We start from the raw sequence: 9,156 nt of genomic DNA on the forward strand, positions 1-9,156 counted from the left end.
CAATGCTTGGAACTCTTGGTGCGCTCTGAAGTAGACGAATACATGGGCGGAGGTCCTGACCTTGTATTCTAGAGGGCACGAAAATTCGTGTTGAATGCGTCTCATAATAACGCATTGCACAAACAGCAAGTGCTGAACGTTCAAAGCGCATCCACGATAATATCAGGCGGTAATTTCTTTTCCTCTCAAGTCGCAACGCCATAAATGCGTAAATGTACCGTCCTGCAGCTATTTTCATTGCGCGCAGTAATTGCCGATTCTCACCTTCCCTTTTACCAACGTTGGCATGGTGCTAGGAAAATTGTGTATTTTTGTTTTGTTTTTGTTTTTTCTACTCCGAGGGCTGACCGCAAGCGTATTTCACTGGAAAGGACACGAGAAACGCAGATGTTACTCGGCTGACATGCACTACGTGAAAAACTGCGCTTTTCGCGTATCTCTGTCCGTACACCCCTTTTAAAGAGACCTCGAAAGGGCTGTCCAAACGCTTGAAAGGCACCTCTTAAAAAGCTTAACACATGTTCAGTGCTTTGAAATCGCTTCTAAACATCCTGAGTAACCTTCTCTCACTTTCCTTCATTTATTCAGTTTGTTTTCTTTATTATTATTCTGGCCCGCCTCACGAGAGATAAAGCCAAGGTTTATTCATCGAGATACGTTTCCGACAGCACGAGGCTAAGCGACTTCACAGCACACTGCGGAAAGCGTGTTCTTACGCTCGTCCGTGTGGCGAGGAAACTGATTGAGCCCACGTACTTGTAAAAATGCGCCCTTGGTGAAATCTTGGGATTGGAGGATTCTGAAGGAGACGTCGTAGCCACTGCTACTACAACGAGAAGAAATGGCGACCCCAGCAATTTTGTTCCCACTTCTCTTTGGTAAGGGCAGCCAAAAATTATCTCTTCCGCACGTTGTCTGAAAAAAGTGTAATGCCAAGGAAGCGCAATTGTTTCGAATGCTGCTATCACTTCTTGCTTCAATTACGATTCTCACCCTTTAGTTAGCGCGAACATTTAATCCAGTTTTCAGGATGGCTGCAGTAAAGCAAACAAACTGAAATGCGCTCTGAAATTTATTCCTCAATACTATCTAATGGGTATGAATTTCCAGTATTTGTGACGAATGGGGTATAGCGCCAAGGAGGGACAATAACATCATCTTGCAAGTTGCAAACAGTTAATGAGTGATATGTACGCGAATTGCTATGACTATAATGTGAGCACGCTTGCTTTAGCGAACAGCATGTTTTCTTCAGGGTGCTGCCAACAAGAAGCGTCAACAGACCAAGGATGTTGCATCGACAGGCGCGTCAACTGAGCATTTTTTCTCGCATTTTTTTCGCCAGAGAATTAAGTATATACATGGGTTTTCCGGCTAAATTGTTGAGGTCTCTGATTAAGATTGTACGGTTAATTACGGTAAATATTTTGATGAAATGGTTGTGTGTTGTGTTTAATGGCGCATAAGCGACTAAGGCTATCATGCACCAAGCTCAGGGTCTAGAAAATTGTTTTATATAGGATGTTATGCAAAATACTAAATGAACGGTGGTGTAAAGGGCCTAAAAAGTTAATTCATGGAACCTAGAAAAGTATAAGACAAAATTTTAGAAGTGACTTATGGTAAAAGCTTTAAAGAGGGTCGGTAACCTCAGCAGCCATCCTTGGCTGTGCAAGGATCTCGAGGTCCCCAACCGATGGAATAGGGACCTCAGCCGTCTTCTCAGGAGTGAGAAAGTGGCTGAGGTGCATTAGAATTAAAACAGACCAGTGGGTAAAAGACATTTAGAGGTACTTAAGAAATCCTTGATGAAGAAATATTTTGATGAAATGGGATTTCTGAACTATATTCAGTCTCATAGGAGCAGTATGGAATTTTGTCAAGCATCTATACAGTTGCACACTTATTCCTACTAATGCTTGTTCTGTAATTATGGCTGAAATTAGGAAATAATAAAAAAGAGAAAATATTCTGCAGGTACTCGGTGGTACCCGTAAAGAGTTTGGCAGTAAAATTTAAATACATTGATCTCTGCGTGGTCTCTGCCTAATAGCTATAATAAAAAACTTTGGTTGAAATCCCTCGTCATTTGGCAGCACACACCTACCGTAAATACTGTTGTAATAAACAATGCACGCTTATTTTATGAGTGAAGATTTGGACAATTTCTTGGCCACAAAGTCGACTCGGATGCCATCTTTCTCTTTGGTACAATGCGAAAATAATCACTAGACAAAGAAATTAAAATGTCCGTCCATCAGTTACAATAGTTAGGCGCGGCGCATGCTATTTTTGTGTTTCGCGTGGAATTTCACATGAAATATTCCGCAGGCCAAATTGGTACAGGCATTTAGGTAATAGGAGTTTGCTGTGCGGTTCCTACACCAAATGCGGCAGTAGAAGTTACTTGCGGTTGAGTGAATGTTGTTGACGCATTAACCGTGTTTAGCTGAAGCAGCTAAATATCTCCGACTTTAAAGACAGCAGCCATTGGGGGAAGGGGCGCATAGAATTTGGCGTCTTGCAGAAATGCAGTTGCGGTTTCTACATCAATTGTTTTTCTGACGCAAGAATCCTTATAAATATCATTGCGTTTGCTTTTTCAGGTCTGTTTCTAAGGGACGAGGCCGCGTCCCAAGTGGTTGGGCCTGAAGTAATTCCAATGCAGGTGGTAAGAAGCCGCTTCGCACAATCGTTGCTAGCTGTGGGGTCGTATTTTGTTCTCTGAGTACCTCAGTAGACCTTGGTTCAGGATTTCTCGGTGCCTGAAGAAGTTGCCTCGCCGAAGTGGACAAAACAGATGAAAAGACAGCCAAACCGAATAGATCGCAGGAATAGAGGTTTCTTTCGCGCTCTCTAACTTCACAGCTAGCGTCTTCGCCAAAGATTCCAACTCGTTATTACACAAGCAACAGTTAGCCTCGAACACAGATAACACATATATACAAAAAAGTACCACTCCAAAAGCACGTCTGTGGTTCTTTTCTTTGGGAGGCCACATGACAGCCCCGTATTCCTTTCAACTAAAATACTAGTAAAATGTTTCGTGTAGTTAACATACAGTCGTGAAAACGCACAGTTTTTAACGCGAGAGCGTTAAGGAACTCGGGTCGCCCAAAAATCGGCGCCGTCGTCAGCGTTGGTGATTTGAGCGAAAAATGTAGGAAATATTCCATGGGACACTTAGGCTTCTCCTCAAGGGTATGACGCGGTGGCGTCATGGGTTAATTCTCATATGTGCGGAAGGTTATTCTTTACATTACATTCACAGATTCCTGTGAATCCTCGTGCCCCTCCTGCAGCAGTGGTGCAGCGGTTAAGCGATGCACCACCGTCCTGTGATGGCAGGTGCTCCCAGCGGGGCACCTTGTGTGGCCGAGGTTGCTTTTTCCCAAGCTACCAATAGTTATTTTAACTGCCACCTGCTACAGTGGGCAGGTTGTCATGACATCGCAAGGTCACATGACTTATGTGACCCACCTACCTCCTAGGTGGCTCTCCGGGGACCACCTGCCAGAGCCATGCGTGTGATTCTTCGCTCACAACACCGGCGCCCGATTTTCTTGAGAAGGAGACTCCAATAATACTAGCGCGTTAAAATACCCAGACAAGCAACCTAGGACTCAGGTCCTATGTCACATAACCTTGCGGTTTCGTCACAACCTGCCTACTTGATTTTGAGCAAACTCCACACATTGTGATTGGTTACAAGAGTTTGCTCGGGAAGAGCAACTATGCAGCACCTGCCATCGTAGGTAAGAGGCGATTTGCTGAAGTGCTGCCCTCAGCACCAGGAGTGTTACGAGGACTCCCGTGGATCGATGAATGTAGAGTCGAGAATGACCAATTCCGCATATTCGCCCATTAATCCATTAACCCTATCGCGTCATACCCTTAAGGTGGAGCCAATTATTGCACCCCATGTTTTTTTGCAAGTTGCTGCAAAAAAGCGTAATATCTTCTATGTTGTGAAATTATCACCGCTACCTGTAAGCTTCTTACCCTGTGAAATCACTGCATCTGGTGGTACGTTTTCGCTAGACTAAAGGTGCTATTTTTTTTTCTTTGTCGTTAGTTCGGTGTGGTCGGTACAAGAAATCTGCATTTTCTGGTTGATTTTTCTCCCCATATTTCGAGGAACCTGCTTAACTACGCTGTAATATCTTACGCCACATCTGACGTGCAGTCGCTGTTTACTTTTAATTGGTGCCTCACTATCGCTTTCTCCACTCTTCGGGGACGGCGTCTTACCCGCCTAAGAAATCTTCTGTTCCTACCTTTTGGGTTCGAAATTTCAGAGTTAAAACAATTTACAACACAGTGGGTGTGAGTCAAACCAGTTTTGAAATTGTGTGTGAAGGATAAAGGGAAATAAATAATCAACAACAAAGGTCCAATGTACCGAAACGTCGCATTTGAGCAGTGAACACAAGTAGGTACATACTGCCCTTTCCATTAAACTTATTTTTACGTCCCCAACGCACTCCATCTAATATGCACATATCTAGAAAGTGTGCACGTATCTCCCGGGCACGCTAAATGCTGCACCTCATTACTGGCTTTTCATAAAAAACTAGTCGCCAAGGTAGAAACACTATGACGCGATTTGTTCTATGAGGTGGGCAAGAGAGATGGAAGGACATAGTTTCCAGCTTCGGAACTATTCACAAACTTTAGCGCTACGTATTAGATAACCGACTGTTTAAAAGTTCCCCATAAAAAAAATCCCTTTTATCTCTCTAGATGCCAGTACCGTACACCATGTGCCAAGTCAACGTCAACGATATGGTTCCCTGCACGGTGAGCTTTCAGCTTCTTTGTATCCGCTGGACAAATACAGAATGAATTCTCTTATATTAGTGTTTTTTTTTCATTTCTCAGCTTGGTAGATAGGATAACTAACAGTCTCAGTTTCAGTTTCAGTTTATTCACTTTGAATGAAGGTTATACAAACAGGGTAATAAAAGCATCTAGGCCCTTAGCAAGCTGCTAGTTCGGGCCCATGCAATAAGTGCACAAAATAGCGTACCCAGGCGTCAACATAAGAAAAAAATGTACATTTTATAAGAATAGAAGATGTTACACAAAAATACAATCAACTGAAGCAAGCATATGCAACCAATGAATGAAAGAAAAGACAACAGAGGACGATCGTTACAAGTATTGAATGATACATAAATGCAGATTAAAGAGTATTAGCTCATTCTATACAAACCAAGTAATACACTTTTTAATAGACTACATTTCTGCTAGAGATTGAAAGTTATTTTTATAGATAATGTCCTTTACCAAGCGAGAGAAATTTGGACTTCTTTTAACCATTACTGGAAGAGCGTTCCAGATTTTTGTACCAGTATATGTTAATAATCGCCTGCTGTATGTGTTGTAAACGGCGGGTAAGTTAAAATTATAATTATCCACACTTCGTGTCTGCCTTTTTGGGGTTATAAAGATGGGGGAGGGAAACGGGTTATTGCTTGACAGAATTTTATGCACAGCACAAGGTGTTTTGTAATCCCGTGCGACTGTGAATGGCTGCAGTTCGGGAAATAGTGCTGCAGTGTGTTCTCTGTAACATGAAAAGGTTAGAATGCGCAGAGCACGTTTCTGCAGAATGATGAGTGGCTCTAGATATGAAGGATAGGTACAGCCCCATGATTCAACGCAGCATGTGAGATGAGAGTGAAAAATTGCGAACTATATTGCTCTGAGCGTTTTTAGGGGAAAGTATTGTCGGGCTTGAAAAAGTACCAAACATGCATGGCTTAGTTTCCTGCAGACGTTACTGATGTGCTCCTTTTATTGTGTCCATTTCATTGGTGTGTGACCACGCTGCTATGCACGGTAAGCGAGTAAGACGTCACTCGTTCGGCAATTTATTGGAAGATTTTTACACGACAGGGAATTTCGTCAACCATGAAAATCCTCGCACCTCGCGCATTGTTTTTGAATAAAACAAATTTGAGCTCCTCCTTATGAGCTTCTGTTGCGTACGTGTGGGAACAATGACAATTTTTTGAAGGTATCGAAGAGACACTTGACAATTTACTGCATCTCAGATTTATTGACTTAAAGATTTGTTTTCCTAAATGCAACAAAGAAATTGTGCGTGCCATAAAGGCGCTTAACGTTTATTGAAGACCATTCTACAAAAAGAGTTCTGTTCATTGCGCTCTGAAAATGCTCACATCTGCGGGCTTCGAAAGAGCCGCAGAGCACGAGCAAGTAACCAAAATTGAACCTTCACCTGACAATAAATGATTACCGGTATTGAATGGTTTCTCTGCCTTATTCAGAAAGATTTTATTTATTCCGAAAGATTTTATATGTAACCAGGCGAGCAAGATTTTCAGTAAATTCATTTGAGCGCTCGTGGTGAAGTATGTGCGCTGAAATCTGCAAAAGATTCATCCTATAGACAAGCGTCAGGCCGTGATGTCACAGAGATGCGGCGGCGCTGGAGTCAGCTGTGACTTTCGCTGTGTAGGCAAAAGTCGGTACCGTGTGCCTTGGGTATGCCATATGCTTGAGCATTTCTGAACGCATTTTGCAATATTCCGGCGAGCTGTGGTGCGGGTGGTTGAACCGCAATGTTCAAGAAAGGCAGCGGCACAAGTTTCCACAAGTTTATCGCATTTAGATATGGGCCAAAGCGATGCGCAGCGGCCGTGGAACGGGAAAAGTTCGGCGGCGGATCTGCTGCGCGGCTAGTATTGCATTTCTGCTTCGAAATATGATAGTTTGCGTCTCTTAATCCGCATGTTTCCTCATCAGCCGCGCGGTGAACAGTGCAAGAATCAACGTCTGCAGCTTGTTCGCGTTCTGGCGGGCTCTCATTTTGAGAACTCTGGACTCGACAGTGTGACCGCAAATTGAACGCAGGGGACCGTTTTCGGGTGACAATCACCCGGACTACGTCCCGGGCATCTCTTCGCGCTAAAAAAAACAAAAAAAAAAACAGCTGCTGCCAGTCGCCTTCAGCATTCATCGGGCATTAAGCGCGACGTTTGAAGCAGCACTGTAGTCCGGTAGTAGGAATATACGACGCGTTTTTTTCTCTATTTTCGCTTCCACGAACTTTAACTTGTACGTCTTTTCCCTCACCGATCATAGAAAACGATTAAACGTCGCTAAGGTATCGGCAAAATCATGCAGTGTTATTTCCCATATTACCTGAATTTTACAATTACTGGTCAATCAGAACCTGGCGAAAAAAGCAAATACCAGACCAAAAAACAGTTATCAAGCAGAATAAGGCCTGCAATCAGAATGACTTAAAATATTTAGCTCTGCGTCATGGTACTAAAACACAAGATGGCGTCACCCCTGAACTCAAAAACGGGTCACGGTGACAGCTCAAAAGAAAGTGATGGCAGTGAAGTTGTGTCGGTAACATGTCAGCTGATGGTTCGCTTTATGTGAGCTTAATGCCCAAAACGACCCAGGCTATGAGGACTGCTACAGTGGAGGGCTCAGAAAATTTCGACTATCTTGGGTTCTTTAACGTGCGCTGACATCGCACAGTACATGGACCGTGTCTTTCGGGTCTGCAGCCGAGCGTCTCAGGCAATGTGTCATCAGTGCGGCCCTGTCAGTTGATAGGCAGAAGTGCAAATTCGAGTTGAACGTCTGCAATCATAAGGTTACGAGTTAATGCCTCAGTTGTTTGCATCACTCTCCCTCGCTTCGTTTATAATGACGCGTTTTCGCCTTAAATGGATAGATATGGATGAGTGCCTGGCAAAGCAAACACGTGCGACTCACGGTTTCAGCGTGAGGCACAGTTGTGAGCGATGCATGCCTAACCTACAACCCCGCCGCTCTTGCACCCTCACCACCTGTCCCTTTAGTGGCTGCAAGCTGCTACCATAGCGTTTGCAGCCGCATGCACCTCTGGCAAGAGTTAGGAAACTCTCCAAGTGGCATACTTATTTCACACCTTCCTCGCTGTCGCTACGGTCGTCCTTCACTGAAGAGTACGCTTAAAGTAAATTCTGTTTTCCGCGCAGGTATCGCCCTACGCCCCAATGTGCCCTGAACAGAGAGGCCTCTGCTGCAGAGGGTCTTGCGTCTGCACAAGCTATCCAAACCCGTGCATCATGGGCAGCAGAGCAGCAGTGGAACCTGCCTACCTTGGGTTAAGGGCCAAGAGGGATACTCACCACGCCAAAACAATGGACTTGAACCACTGCTTGCACAAGTGCAAGAATGCCTGCAAAGCGCCTCCTTGCCACAAGGATCAAGATCATAAAACATGCAAGAGCAAGTGCTGGCATAGATGCAAAGCCCACTGTCGCGTACGTTATCACCACTGATGTCCCACTTTGGCAAAAACATGATTTTCAGGCAGTCATGTCAACAATAAAATGAGGACAGACGAAGACCAAAGCAAATACTCTCTTCTAAAACCGTTCAACATTGCCGAACAACCTTAAGCCTGGGACGTTTCGTCACTTCCTTCCTTTCTAACCGCTAAATGCAGGTTCGGGTAGGCGGCATACTGAGCTCCCCTCGCTCAATCCCCACTGGTGTACCTCACGGCTGGGTCCTCAGACCTTGCATGTTCAACTTTGTCATGTGGTGCATCCCCGGCTCCATTCAGCATGGCCGTCGCCACAAGGTTTCCTCTTCCGTGTACACGGAGGACCTGGCACTGTGGGTCCGAGCCTCGAGGAGGCATATCACCTTTACCGGGCAGGTCTTCCAGCGTGCTTTAAATGCAGTAACGCAGGTCCTGCATTTAAAGCACGCTGGAAGACCTGCCCGGTAAAGGTGATATGCCTCCTCGAGGCTCGGACTAAATGCAGTAACGCAGTTCCTGGCACCCATTGGCCTGACCCTCTCTGCCACAAAGTTGGAGCACTACTGGTATATTTGAGGGGAAGACCCATGGCCGAAAACGCTACTCTCAAACTCGATGGCACACATGTACCATCGAAACTCCAGGTGAAGTGCCCCCGTTTCACGATCTACCACAGCTTTACCTGGATCCCTACTGAAAAGGCCCTCCTGGCCCACTTGGACCACGTCATCCGAGCAGCACAACACCTCATTGGCGGTAGCAAAGGCGGTACCACCTGGGCTATTCGCCTGTTCGAAGCGTCGGACACATCAGCCATCCTTTACCTCACATCAGCCATCATTTTACTGGAATTC

The 9,156-nt window shown here is 44.9% G+C and overlaps 1 protein-coding gene across 1 annotated transcript; it reads left to right on the forward strand.

The window, feature by feature from the left end:
- Positions 1-2,662: 2,662 nt before the first annotated feature.
- Positions 2,663-8,315, forward strand: LOC149331284 (uncharacterized). The gene is made up of 3 exons (XM_089555446.1): positions 2,663-2,671; positions 4,744-4,800; positions 8,010-8,315. Exons 1-3 carry the CDS (start codon positions 2,663-2,665, stop codon positions 8,313-8,315), a joined length of 372 nt encoding a protein of 123 aa, XP_089411572.1.
- The last annotated feature ends 841 nt before the right edge of the window (positions 8,316-9,156 follow it).

This window comes from Amblyomma mixtum, chromosome 8, assembly GCF_055824585.1.
Source record: "Amblyomma mixtum isolate Tamu chromosome 8, ASM5582458v1, whole genome shotgun sequence".
NCBI lineage: Eukaryota > Metazoa > Arthropoda > Arachnida > Ixodida > Ixodidae > Amblyomma > Amblyomma mixtum.